At 40.9% G+C, this 14,758-nt stretch overlaps 1 protein-coding gene across 6 annotated transcripts in view; it reads left to right on the forward strand.

The window, feature by feature from the left end:
• The window catches only part of rnf220a (ring finger protein 220a), a 178,354-nt gene that overhangs the window by 134,325 nt on the left and 29,271 nt on the right, over nt 1–14,758 (forward strand). For 2 of the 6 annotated variants that reach the window (XM_033650010.2, XM_033650015.2), the window contains exons 4-7: nt 3,895–3,990; nt 6,696–6,738; nt 9,982–10,106; nt 11,466–11,595. In XM_033650010.2, the coding sequence (XP_033505901.1) occupies nt 3,895–3,990; nt 6,696–6,738; nt 9,982–10,106; nt 11,466–11,595 (394 nt within the window). Of the gene's footprint in view, nt 1–3,894; nt 3,991–6,328; nt 6,554–6,695; nt 6,739–9,981; nt 10,107–11,465; nt 11,596–14,758 lie in introns of those variants that run through there. The other 4 variants (XM_033650012.2, XM_033650016.2, XM_033650017.2 and 1 more) reach the window with 3 other exon arrangements.

Genomic DNA, 14,758 nt, shown 5'->3' on the forward strand with positions numbered 1-14,758 from the left:
TGATGTCTAGATAGATATGATAGAAAAGTCCAACTCTCATTTCAGAGAAGTCTGAATAAGATGCAGGGGCTATAGGTGGACTTCATATCTTTATCATTATCGACTTGACAACATACAAGAACAGGACAGAAAGAAGAAATAAAAAAGTGGGAATCAACAAGAAATGACTTTGCATGCCACTAACAAACTGACAGATGTCAAAAACTTCTATCTAGGAAAGTTAAATGAGCTTTAATCTTGTGTTTATCTTCAGATTCTCATCATGGCTTTCTTTTTCTGCATTTTTTCCCTTTCCTACACATTTCCCTGTTAAAGGGTTTCATCCTTTTCTTTTCCTTTCCTGGGGATAGAGGGGGTCATATATCGTACATATTGTACAACCTTCTGATGCAAACTTGTGATTTTGGGCTATAGAAACAAATGACTTTGCTTTACACACAGCTAGCTAATAACACTGCCACTGATACAAAAAAGGTAAGGTTCCTTGAAAGTGTATATTATGATACGGATAGCTTTACAGTAACGTTAACCAGCCCTCTATCTGGATTATCACTAATACCACTGGAACACTTCACCAAGTCAAGAACTTAAGTCCACAAAATGAACAAGTTTTAATGCAGCAACGTTATCCAGCATGCAACTGAATAGTATAACTCTACTCTACTCTTCATTATTGGTAAGACTTGTGTCAGTGTTTCCTGACACTTCATCATCTCCATGTTTGTCTTCATTTCTAATTAAAGACTATGTGAAAGTCAGATGCCCTACTGTGGAAAAAGTACATCCGATGCTCACACAAACCTAACATAAGAGCTCTAAAATAATTCAGGGGATCCATTATCATTCCCACACAACTTTAGGTGCTGACCCAGGCTTAGGGCGCCACTCACAGCACTGTGGGTGGGCTTGTACTTGAGGAAGGCAGACAGAGCAGGGGTGAGCCCTGGCCGTGACTGCGCATCTCACCGCAGTTGTTTAGTATTCAGCTGCAGGCCATGGAGAATGTAGAGGGCCAGTCTCAAGCACATGGGCCTGTTGCTGCCGTCTCCTCCCCAGTGTGCACCACCCACCTTTGTCAGACAGGAGATTAACCCCAGCGCACCTCCTTCCTGGGTGTTCAACCCACTTTGTGTACTCCTTGCTAAGATAAGGTGATTGGGGTTAGACTGAAAACATGTGATGTGTGTATGGCTACATATACACACACCTATGTTGGATATGACACCAACTCACATACAAGTGAAAAGATTTAGACACATATTTTTCTTTTGCCTGTCTTTATGTATTAATGGCTGATTTACATATACAAAACAACAAGTTAAAAATTCCGCACCGTGAGGTGTAAATCCAGCTACTCACCTGAGTGTAGCTTTAAATGCAACCTTTTTGTAGCTGATCTTTTTGCATGTTGATTTAATTGGTTGGTTTAAAAGACCAAAATTTCAATGGAAGATCTTCATTTATAATCTCTTCCTAGAATACAGTTAAATGTCATGTTCTAATGATAAAATTTACGCATATTCCCAGAACGCCCCCAGGTAAATGATTCCTGACCTTTTTAAACCTGGGTAAAAGAGAAAAAAAAAGAGACCACACACACACTCACACACACTCACACAGAGGCATAAAAGCATCGTGCATAATGTCCAATTTACTGTGGCAGCACTGGAGGTTGGTCATTTCTCACATATTATTATTAGATTACTGCTGTCGAGCACTTAAGCCTCTGCTCTGCCCTTTTCCGCTTGATTAATAGGAGACGACTGTAAATACAAATATTTCATAGCTGCCTTGTAAAAAAAAAAAAAAAAGCAGCAGCACAGGCACACATGGAAATATGAGCTCACACACACACACACACAGCTAGAGCTCTGCAGGACTAAGCCTTGTAAAAAAAAAAGTGATATTACTCCTCTTTTCTTCCCTTGCTCTCTTCCTTTCACATCATTATCTACTTGCCTTTTGCTCACTTGAGGAATTCCCTGGATTGTCTTTGTCACAGAGTGGGTTAGAAGAGGATATCTTTTTATATGTGTGTGTCTATGAGAGAGAAAGAGTGAGCGTGTGTGTGTGTGTGTGTGTGTGTGTGTGTGTGTGTGTGCAAAGTGTTGTGAGACAGATTTATGGACAGGCAGTGTCCCGTAATGTCAGACAGTTACGCTCCTCCTTTTCAGATGTTTACCCTTCCTCCTCCTCCTCTTCTCCCTTCTTCCTCTCTTTTCAGTCACTCGTTCTTCCCTAACTCCTCTTAACGTCCCATAAACATTAACTCTAATCAGTGGAAGGGGCTTTATAGACAAAGTCAGGCAGGTTACAGTTATCATCAATGACGTGGAGCTCTCAGCATCTGTGGCAATAACACTGCTGAAATTCTCCAAGGGTAAAGATTCCCAATTCCTGTTTTTTTTTTCTTCTCTGTGCTGGAAATCTGTTGTAATATAGAAATAATCTTCCAGTTTTAGAAATGAAATTATTTTCCAGTTTGATATGTATTCATTTGATAAACACAACAAGGTGTAAAATGTGTTGCCTTCATTTTGTTGTAGGTTTTTTCAACCCAGTCACCAAAATAAATGTTGGCATTGTGTGTTGCTGCAAACCACAGATATGTTACATTTGTAATTTTCATGTGTAAGGTGTGGCTCATTTGAAGGTATGGTTATGTTTAGGCACCAAAACCACTGGGTTAGGGTCAGGAAAACATTATGTTTTGGCTTTTAATGCCCAAATTTGTCACTACAACCATAGTTGAAAATTCCCCAACCCACTTTTGGTGGTCTTGAACAGTTGTCTGCTGCTGTCTGCTGCTTGGCAGCCATCTCACCTCAGTGTCACTTGGCAAATATACATGTAATTTGAACTATGTCATAATATCACGTATGAATGAAACATACAAATGTAACATATCTGTGGTTTGCAAAAATGTACAATGATAACATTCTACTCTTGCACCTTTGCTGTTTCTTTGTCTATATAGTCGAATAAAATTTTGCTTTAAATTTGGCACTTAGTTATGGTACAATTGTTTTTATCTTACTCTTCAACTGCTTTCATCTCTCACTCCACAAATACTAATCTAATTGCTGGCAGTCATTACTTTTCAGCTGATATTTCAACTGTTCTCATCTCTTTTTTTTAAGTTCCTACAACTGATTTCCATGCTCACGCTTCAGCTGACACTTCCACTGACATCATTCAGTTTGTACACTTGAAGTGGCACTCATTTCTTCCAGGAAATTCACACAGCACCAGCACTTCCACTGAGATTTCAACTCCTTTCAGTGCTTGAACTTCAGCTGAATTTAGCCCTTTTCAGCACTTGAAATCAAACTGACATTTCAACTTCATTCAGTGTCTACACTTACATGTAAACTGAAACCTCAACTTCTTTCAACACTGTCATTTAAACAGCTATTTCAGTGCCTTTCATTACTTGTATTTTTTTTTTTTTTTTGATAGTCACTTTAACTACAGTTTCAAACGTCTGCAGCCAGCACATGTATGTTTTCATCAGAACAATGTAGCTTTTTCTAGTTGTCACAATAAGTTTGTACGGCCCTTATGGACATTTTAAATTATTAAAATGATCCTTTTGTCAAGCCAAGCTGAGGTGTAGGTGGCAGCATGCAGGGGTGTTATCTCCACAACAATGAAATGTTATCTGTTTTCCTTAGATCTAAATTTATTTTTGAAACAGCATTACTCTGGCCTTGTCCATGTTTATTGATTATTCCCACGCAGCAACTGTCAGGCGAGGACAGGTTCTGCTATAATCATCGCTCCACAGGTGATAATATAACAAGATCATCTGCATATAGAAGACATTTTATTATTCTCTCTCTCTCTCTCTCTCTCTCTCTCTCTCTCTCTCTCTCTCTCTCTCTCTCCCTCCAGTCAATGCTGTTGTCAGTGCACATCAAGCGCGAGGGAGAGTCTCCCGTGGTCTCACCCCTGTCCTCTGAAGACGCCCACCATTCCGACAGATACCAGGTCACACTCACGGACACACACAGACACACAGACACACACACACACACACACACACACACACGCTGAGTAACATTCAGTCTAGATTGTCACCATTCTGTCCTGTTTGTCCCTGTATCCAGCTGTAGTGTAGTCTTGAGTGCTAATTGAATTATACATGTGAATGTCTTTGAAATTCCCTCATTCTGACAGGTGTATGACAGCATAGAAGAGGATTATGGTAGATTTTGGTTTTTATGCCCTCTCAGCAGTTACGCTGACCAACGGGCCAATCTCCTTAAATCTCACATGTCTTTAAAGCCACCCTGACTGCTTTTATCTCTTAAATTCATCAAAGTTTGTTCGGGTAATTCTTCTGGTCATGATGTATCACCAGGTTAAGTGGGTTTCCCCCCTTACACCATAAAATAAGAACTATTAAGTCCACACAGACGTTACATCCATACGTCCAGGATGACACAGCTCATAAAGACCTTATAGCGATAAAGTAGATTTTCTCATTAAGTGAAACTGCTGAAATCACCTTATATTATACAAATGATTAAGTCAATGGTGACTCTTTTTACCACCCTGAAAATGAAGCGTAATGGCAGACTTTGCCACCCTCTCTCTGCCTGTCAGTGCATCTCCGTGCTCTCTTTCTCTCTACCTCTTCCCTTCCTCTAAAAAGCTGACCTATCCGCAGCCATTCAGTGAGTGTATCATAATGATACGGTAGTAGTGGCCACGCGAGGCAAGTGGGCCTATAACTCAAGTGGCAGCAGAGAGGGGAGGGGAGGGATGAGGGGGAAGGAGTGAGGAGACGGATGGAGGGCTAGAACAGAAGGAGAAGGCCTGACTCCTTGTCGGCTCTCACTGATGGACGATGGGGCCGATGGTGAGAGGAACCGCTGCCTACTCACTGTTGCCGTGTCAAAGAGAGGGCATCCATAACTGCGACTGGGGATGCTTTAGTCAGCATATAGCTAAGGACTTACAGGTTTGAATCCCAGTAGACCTGAGGTGCTCATTCTGCAGGAGACAGAAGTGGAGATCTGACCTCACTTAATTTATTTCTCGATGCTATGTTTTTAATGAAAAGACCATTATTCTTAATGATGCAGGGAATTTACCCAAGGCATCCTGAAATACCCATTGACCCAAAATGTTCCACATTCATGGAGATAAATGTGAAATTTAATTGTACGCCACAGTTGCCAGTGGAGGAAAGTACCTGACTAAAATTACTTAGGTACAGTGCTGAGGTACTTTAACACACTCTTTACCTCTACCCTACTACATCTCAGTGGAAAATACTTATGTTGTTTTACTGCGAAGTACTTAGCAGACTTTACATTTTTTTAAAAAAACATACTGTTAAAAACATCATGCATTATTAAAGAGTAAGCCAGAGTTATGTAACTAAAATGAAGTGCAAAATAAATGCCATTATAATATGTTACAGTTAATGAGAAACACATGATACAATTACAGTTACTAATCAAAATGTTGGTCATTACAAAGGGGAATATATTATTTTTCTTAAAAAGTTTATATTTTGAATATGGCATTCAGTGTTCATTATATTAAAGAACTTTTATTAAAAGTTTGACAGTAATCAGTGTTGAAAAGTGTTGTTTAAAGCATCTGTCAGAAAAGCAATCAAAAAGTAATTACATTTTAATGTTCCATTACTCTAGAAGTAATTAAAATAGACTGCTTGTTACATTTTAGTGGGGTAACTGGTAACCTTTAAACAATTACATTTCAAAAGTAACCTTCCCAACATGGTATATCATATCAACAGGCTAATTAATGTAATGTATAATAATTATATTTCAGTTACACAGGCCATTTGTTTTGATAGTACTTTTTGGTACATGTGCTTTTACCTAAGTTGGATTTTGAATGCAGAACTTTTACTTGCAGTGGAGTCATTTTGCCTTATTCTAATGGCACTTTTACTTTTTCCACCACTGACAATCATATAATATTAACTTAGGTTTGATTTTTACTAGCTACAAAAATGTAAAAAAAAAAAAAAATTCTGCACACACACCAAAAAACTACACTTCAAGAGCGAAATGTAGAGAATGTTCACAAACACCACATTGACACGTTTATCTTCACCTTTGACATGACTTTATTCAGTGAAATATTGTGATTAATGTTTTTTTGTCTGCCAGCCCATAGAAAGAGCAGTAGATGGAGAAGCAGCTGTGTCTCTAGTCTGTATGTAAAACCCCACAGCCATTAATTAAAAGGACGCCGTGTAATGAAACTCGTTGCTTCCCCCTAGCGGTCGAAATCCGGAACAACATGTGACGTTTCCCCACTTCCGTCTCCAGCGGGTCACATGATCAAAACAAGCCAACATGGCGTCGGACATGAGCAGTATTTGCCGATACGGGCGCCACTTTCAATCCTTTTCCATCCGTATTAAAAAATAGAGACAACGTTTAGTTTGCGGTGATGTTGAGTATCTGCAGCCACAGTGTGGTAGTTTGCTGCAGTGAGTTTTGGCGGCTGTACAGTGAGCTCTGAATGAACCCTGACAGTCATGGAGGATGTGGAAAACAATAGACAAGTAGGTTTGTTTACAGTGCCTCCGTCTCAGCATCCAAAGCAATCCCACTCTGAAAAGTTCTATATGTACTTGTAAACATATTATATTGTTTGTTTATTATCTAATGTATGTTTCCTCCCTCTTTTTTCCTCTCTGCTTGCAGACATTTTTACGAGTTCGAGCAAACAGGCAAACAAGATTGAATGGTATGTATACATAACGTTTCATCTCCTGAGTGATAGTGAATATTGATTATTAACATACATAATATGGCTCAAAGGAATGTATTTAATTTAAATAAAGTTGTTAAGAGTTTACCACTGTGCTCGGGCTCGTTTCAGGTCATGGAAGTACTGGAAAGATATTAAATAGACTCACTTGAATGTCAGAAAAATACAGCTATAAATATGGTATGATAAATGAGAAAGTACGTTTTAGACAGATTGTATTATAAAGAGCTTACATCTTATATATAAACAGTACATTTCCAGAAGTTAAGTATAAAATTAATACAGAAATGAAATGAAATTCAAAGAAATAGTCATCACCACAAATGACATCATAAGATCACTGGTGTCAAGGCACAAGAGACAAATTAAATGTGTTATACAATGTTACTATATGATGGTATCATGTTTGGTCATTTCCGAAAGGTGTGTATTTTGATTTAGCACTTATTTCACTACTGTATATTTGCTGGGGTGTCAGGTGATGTTTATCTGTCATTACATACTGATGACATCATGTAACAGACACCTGTGGCTCCTACAGAGGCTTTTTGTGTTGTGTGTTAGCTCTTAGTAGCTCCTCTTTTTCTTTTTTAGGTATTATCATTACATTACTCATTACATTAGAGCTAAGCATCTGGTTTTTCCAAATATCAACTATCCCGCACTCTTTTGAAAACCCTGAAGGCTGTTAAATATGTAACACTGCTTTGAAAGTGTTTGCAAAATCTTCAAAAACTCTTCTAACCATCTGGTTAAAAGATATTTCATCTGTTGCACAGACTAAAGTTAATTTTAACCCATTTTCCCAAATTGCATCTGTATTTCCAGATATTTAGAAGTTACAATTCTCCAGGAAGGTTTTGTTAAACACAAGCAAAACTTAGTTTTTTTGCATGAAAGTATAACATAGTCAAAGGAAACATCAGTATATCACAATGTACTTTTTAATGTTGGGTCACACTGTGCACAGACATTTGTTACAACATGATTAATCTCTCAAGGCAGATTCTGCAATTTACGTTGTAAAGGAAGAACAAAAAAAAGTTTTTTTACCGATGGATTTCCAGATTGCAACATGATTGAGCTAACTGGAGTAATTTCATGTCGTATCCGACAACAGGAAGCTTTTAACAGATGACGTCCTGATGTTAGCTTTGCTGCTGCTGTTAGCTGTCCCTATCAGCTGCAGCCACTGATGCTTTCTAGACATCGTGATTTCCCAAAACTGAATAAATACCACACATAGCAACACAAAACTGCTTTAATAGCTCAATCATGTTGTAACTAAGATATCCGCTGGAAAAAATATTTTTTTCACGGACCGTTTATCGAGTTATTGAGTTACTAAAGACACCGCTAACCAGGCTAACAGCTAACGGTTAGCCCAGCTAATCTGCGATAACCATGTTATTAATTACAAAACGTGCACACAGAAATAGTAACGTTTGTTCAATCATTGTGTTTATAGACTTTACAAACATCAGATTAGTCTAAACTTTTTTTTTTTTTTTTTTTTTTTTTTTTTTTTTTTTTTTTTTTTGGGTTACGGATGGATTTCCAGATTGAATAAGTATTGTTAAACTACCTTCAGGGGTTCTTTTTTTAGGCATTTATTATTTGGAAAATCTGATTCTTTAGCTCTGTGGCTCAAATGTAATGTTGTATTATCAGGCACAATTGGGGCTAAGCTCTGAGAGAAGGCCTATGAGACTGTAGCTAGCTTTTCTGATCAACAAATAATGGGATTAACTTGACCAGTGCTTCAAGTTGCAACACAGTCCATACACCATTTTTTTCCTGAGGCTTTTAATGTAATACGTGGTCACTTAACTACTTAAAAACTTTGATAGGGATAATGGAAGACTTCATCATTTGTGTCACACAAGTGGCAATGTTGCCAATAGGTCACTCTTACAAAAAACATTTTGACATTGCACAGTAGGAATAGTCCACGTGTTGAAAAAGAAATGAGTGAAAGCTGAATTTCATTCATATTTGTACCTATAATGGGTCCAAGGACAAGAAATGCACTGTTTTCAAGAGCATGAATTCACAGTACTGAATTTCTAACATTATCTTCAGGTGGAACAGAGATCAGAAGCTCTGACACAGTTAAATACACCATGATATGTAACACAAATGTTTGTTTACAGTGTTAGTAGTTTTGCTGCCCAATAAACCATCATTTTTTTATCAAGAGATAGTGAAGCTCTATAAACCAAGAAGATTCTCACCACATTGGTTGTTGTCTCTGTTGCAAGATATTTAGAGTTTCCCACGTTGAGGCGACAACTCAACCTTTTTCAGTCAGAGCGCATGACAGGAGCCAATGAAGACTTAGTTTAAACTTCACCCTCCATTACTTTCTTTCTGCCCTCATGTGGAACCAGGAATCATTCTCATGTGGGGTATAATGGTTGAGGGGGGGCAGAGATCCCTGCCGGACCTAATTAGCAGGCCTTTCCCTTCTCTATTTAACAACGCTCCCCTCGATTAGCGTCAGGGGAGAATTGGCATGGAGGAAGAGGGGGAGGCAGCCGTTTCTCTCTCAGACCCTCCCAGCCTCACTCCCTCTATCTTCTTCCCCTGCCGTTATGGCGTATTGCCTTGTCTCCTCCTTCTCTCCCTCCATCCCTTGCCACAGTCCCTCTTGGCCTCCTCTGCTTTCCCAGCCAGCTAAAAATTAATGTCCCCGCGCGCCATTTGCAGTTAAGAAAAAACGACAGAGACTCGGGGCGCAATGACGGCTGTTCTGCTCTGTTAAATTTCTAATTAAATGTGTGTGTGTGTGTGTGTGGTGGGGGGAAGCTGTGGCAGGAGGGCAGCAGAGTAAAGGGAGGAGAAACAGAGGGAGAGGGATGGCGTGGATGTAGAGAGTAGGACGGAGATTGACACTGTCACATCCGGCTCTCGTCACTTCTTTCTTAGCACATTTCAAAAGCGGCCAGCTCGGCCTTTTCTCATGCTTCTAGGCTTGTAAAGAATTGAGAATAGAGTGCAGGCCTTCTGGGAATCTACATTACATTGCATATGATCCAATCAAGGAAGATTCATCTGACAGAAAAAATCCCTGAGGTCTTTTTTTAGCTTCTCTCCTGTGCCTTGAAACCAGTGATATTATCATCTGAGGAAACATGCTTGAAAACTTCAGACATTTAAAAACTATATGACATTAAAACTCTGTCTGTCTCTCTTTCTCTCTTGACTCTCCCTTTGCAGCCCGTATAGGGAAGATGAAGAGGAGGAAGCCTGAGGAGGGGGGCCAGGTATGTCCGCTGTGCAGCGCCCCATTGGCTGGGAGCGAGGAGGAGATGAGTAGACATGTGGAACAATGCCTGATCCAGGTAGTACAATCCTGGTCCTGAACCAGTCGGACAGCCTGTCAACCCTTCTCTTCCTGTAGATGCTGATCAGTCACCTCTTAACTTCCTGTAGATGCTGTCCAATCACTTCTGTGTATTAGTGCGGTACCAACCAATAGCAACTGTAGTTCTACTAGATACAGACCACTTCTTTACATAGCAGTACTGCATTCACATCACATGGGAGAAACTGTCTGAAAGACCATTAAGAAGACATACCGACAGTCAAGTATTCACATGTCCATCATTAAGTGTTGCAAAGCTGACACAAAAATTTGATTTCTGCGGTTTATCCCATATGACATGACTGTATCTTATTCATTGGCATGCAGCTCCTGTATGAGCACAACAGTTACACCTTTAGTCTCATAGATGAGGGCCAATTTGGCTTTGTCTGCTGTAGCCCAAATAGGAAAATATTTCCAGTCACCTCCTCTCTCTGGTTTGTAGTTGTCAAACCAGGGTTGGTCGCCGGTTCTTCTTCTTTCCTGTAGATGCTCAACACTTCCATTCTTTCCTAGAGTCGACCAAAGAGAATAAATCACCACCACTAATCACCACTCCTCCTGTATCTCACCTCACTGACCACCGTCTGTTACACTAGCTATAGAGACACTAATAAATCTTTTCCAATAGCACGCTTTAGGGCTTCCAGTGCTGTACCATGCCACGTGAGCTGTGCTTTCTTTACGTAATCATTAAAACAGATACTGTACTGAGATGTTTCAGTGCTGCTTGCAACCAGGGCCAAAGCACCGATGTTTGTCTTGTGGTGTTGATCAAATGGACAGACTAGTCTCTGTTTTCAGATCTCCTCTTTGCTGTTGATCTGAAGTAGAGTAAGACGTGGCGGCAAACTCGTCACTTCCTGCTGCAGCTTCACAGTAAAAGATGAAAATGAAACAATCACAAGGTCTTTGACCAATCGACTTTCAATGCAAGCACTTGCAGCAGCTTGATGAAGTTGCCATTTAGTTTTGGGAGAAAAAAAGACAACAGAAGAAGGTTCGGTGAAGTAGTTTGACGAAGACTTTTGGGTGTGTATTGCAATTTGTGCAAACCTCAAACACAATTCAGATAGGCAGTGTCTCTCTCCCTTCCTGTTTGCGTCCTATCGACATTTACCAACTATACGGGGCCTTACCACAGCTCGTCATGGTACAGCACAGGTAAAGCGTGCTATGGAGATCTGGCCTATCTTCCACCACACCATTACTTAAAATAGTAAAATCATTTACTGAAATTTGTTACGATTTTTAAGACACAGACACCTCTGTTAAACAGTTACTCTGTATGTGTGTGCCCTGATTAACAAAATCCCTGTATATGTGTGTGTGTCAGCGTGAGGGTGCGTTAGGCGATGATGACTCCGCAGACATGGATGGAGAGAATGGACGGGGCTTTGAGGAGTACGAGTGGGCGGGGCAGAAGAGGATCAGAGCTACAGCTTTGCTGGAGGGAGGCTTCAGAGGTATACACACACAAACACACACACCTCATCTGAAACAACACCATGCTGGTTTTATTTCACACTGGTTTCTCTTCAGAGGCAGGTTGTGTTCAGTGCTGGTGTGTGCTGTGTGATGACGTAGGTGTCTGGTTGTCTGCTTGTTAGATGACTGACTGACTTGTCACAGCTCTGTGGTCGTCACAGCAGAGTTAGCTCTATGTAGACAGGGTCGGCCCAGATCCCTCTTGGTCCCCTTTCACCTTTTGTCTGTCTGTCTGTCTCCTTGTTTCTCTGCTCATCCATCATTCCCTCTGTTCCTGTCCAATGTGAGCAGTGTTAGTTCTGTGGGACTGGTGTTGAATGTGACCAGGGAGCTGTAATGGTGCCAGCGGTCTGGTGGCAGTGTGGGTTAGCTTGGGGTCAGCCCAGCCCAGCTCAGCTTGGCTCGACCCTACACAACTCTCTTAGTGAGGGGAAGGAAAACACATTTAGCTGAGCAATTGACCCGGTGGTCACCAGTGTGTGTGTGTGTGTGTGTGTGTGTGTGTGTGTGTGTGTGTGTGAGAGAGAGAGAGAGAGAGTGAGAGTCAGAGAGTGTGAGTGTGTATGTGCCCAGAAATGCAATTATAGACCTGGATGGGAGAGCTGGTCACTGGGGAGCATGGCTGCTCCATGACACAACACACCTACAGTGGTAGCTCTCTGTCACGGTCTCTCTTTGGTCCCCCATCTTAGATTTTTCAAATTGCTATTGTTATTATTTTTAACCAAGTTCTTTTCTGAAGCTTAGTTTATTTACATTTTTATAAGAAGGGGTGTCTGGACAAACAAGTGACAATTTAATGTAATGCTTTTTCGTCATCACACCCTCCAAATATTAAATTTAGTTTAGCTGGCTGTTATACAATAATTGTCTGTATCTGCTACTTAATACATTTAAGTCAGATGTTTCCTTTCTTTATGTGAGATCTGAGCTAACTCAATGGACGTGAAATTACGTTCTGAAGTTGACAATATTTCCATAACTTTGATTTTATCAAGCAAGATGTTGACATGATCAGGAACATCAATGCTATGAGTCAGCTTCTAGACCACTCACAGGAGAATGAGCTGAGTTGTTAAAATTGTATAGGGTTGGGCTAATATGATATAAAGCCAAACACCAGACTGGACTGGTATACCAAATTTTACCAGGTGTTGCCGCTCCCGAGTGGAACATAATGACACTGTGCTCCAACAGCAAATGAGTGTTACACTGTTGCGTTGAATCACATCAAAGCTCTCTGTCTACACTGCATCCATCAAAGATGCACCTCTGTTAGGTCTACTTTATGTAGACAAAAGTATCAACTGTTCGCTTGAGATCAGCCTGGAGATGTAACCACTTAAGATGAGTGACTGGCCTCTTTGCAGTCCTCCTACTTTGTAACATTACTTTATTAAACACTAAACACATTTTATATTATGATGTTTAATAGAAATAACAATTTAGCCAAAAGCAAGTAGCATAACTTGTTATTAGCAAGGGTCATTTAGCTCACCAGAAACTTTCTGCTCCCTGGCGAACTTTCTCCAGTCTGTCTCCACCATACCTATGTTTTTGTAGTGAAATGAGGTATCGTGTAGATAATTCCTCATCTTAACTTTGTGAATCAGCCGTTTATCGTCCATTGAGGTCCTTTCAAAGTGAGCAACAGATATAAATAAAAACAGGCCACCCAACAAAAGTTCAGCTCACAAAAGCAGCGCTGCATCACTCACTCACTCACTCAGTGTCCCAAAAAGTGAAAAAAGCAGGTTACATGTTCCTAGAGCCCAAACTAACATCTTTACATTGCTTGTATATCTGACCAGCAGTCCAGCAGTTAATCTGCAGATTGTTTTCTAGATTCATAAAATGAAATGACAAAAGTCCAAATCCGTAGATATTTTAATTTACTGCAGTATATGACAAATAAAAGTAGCAAACCAGCTCATATGAGAAGCTGAAACCAGGGAATATTTGAATCAATTATCAGAAGAGTTGAATACTTGAAGTTGGTTGGTAATATAGCTTTAATTCCTACACAACACTTCCTTAGTGTAAACATTGCCAACACTGTTCTCTCAGTCTTTTTATGTCTTTGCTACAACAATCTTTCCTCTAAGCCCCAGAAGTGCCTCCAAACACAACATACACTCTAGTTCTGTTTACCAAATAGTATGAATACATGCAGTCTGATGATTTAACTGCATTGTGCGTCACAGTGGCCTCCCGCTGTGGCCTCAGTTTGTTTCTGTGTAAAACGTGGTGAAAGACAGACAGAGGCAAAGCATCAAGATGTGCACAGATGGAGGTAAAGAGTTGTTGTCATCTCTAAGAGGCTCTTTCAAACTCTCTTGGCTCTGCCTCAGCTTTCATCTGTCCCTCTTCCTGCTCACCTCCGTCTCTCCCTGTTCGATCCGTTGTTAAACACACACACGCTGAGCCTCACCTGCCTCTCTCTCTGCAAGCCAGAGAGAGAGGAGACAAGACAGATCAATGTTGAAATCTCAACTAAACTGCGCCAAAGAGCAGCTCGTGGGGGTGGGTGGTGGCTTCCCCACCCGTCCATCCATCTCCGCAATGCTCCTTCCAATCCGCCCATCTCTCTTTCACGTCATTAAACGAGCAGACACAGGACCCTTCTGCCACGCTCTAATAGGGCACCTTGTGATGTGACACAGATAACTGAGGTGGCCTGGGGAGAGTGACTTGAAACGCACACATACACACACACACATACTTGGCAGAAGGCTCAGAAGGTGGATTTTGTCTTGAAAGCTCCTCAGTGGTTCTAACACTCACCGCTGAATCCAGCAGGCTCTTGAGAGCCAGCGGCCGGCTAGACGGATATAGAGATGTTGCAGGGGGTCTCCTCAGCTGGCGGGATGAAGAGAGGGCCTATCCCTCTGTGAAGTGCCACCATCCTTCCCTCCCTTTGAGAGCCAGAGGAAGAAAGGCAGAGGGAACGGGGCCCTTTCAAGGGAGACGAGAGAGGGGGAGGTGGGAAGGGAGGAAAAAATCGAACAAGATCAGTTTATGATTCAACTCTGTGTGAGGGAAGACTTCCCTGTGCCTCGCACCGGCTTAGCCAGGTTGAAAGGAGCCACGGCACAGACAGAGAGCTTTCTTTATCTGTCTAGTGGACTGTTTGTCTGTCTG

The sequence above is a fragment of the Epinephelus lanceolatus genome, chromosome 12 (genome assembly GCF_041903045.1).
Source record: "Epinephelus lanceolatus isolate andai-2023 chromosome 12, ASM4190304v1, whole genome shotgun sequence".
Lineage (NCBI taxonomy): Eukaryota > Metazoa > Chordata > Actinopteri > Perciformes > Serranidae > Epinephelus > Epinephelus lanceolatus.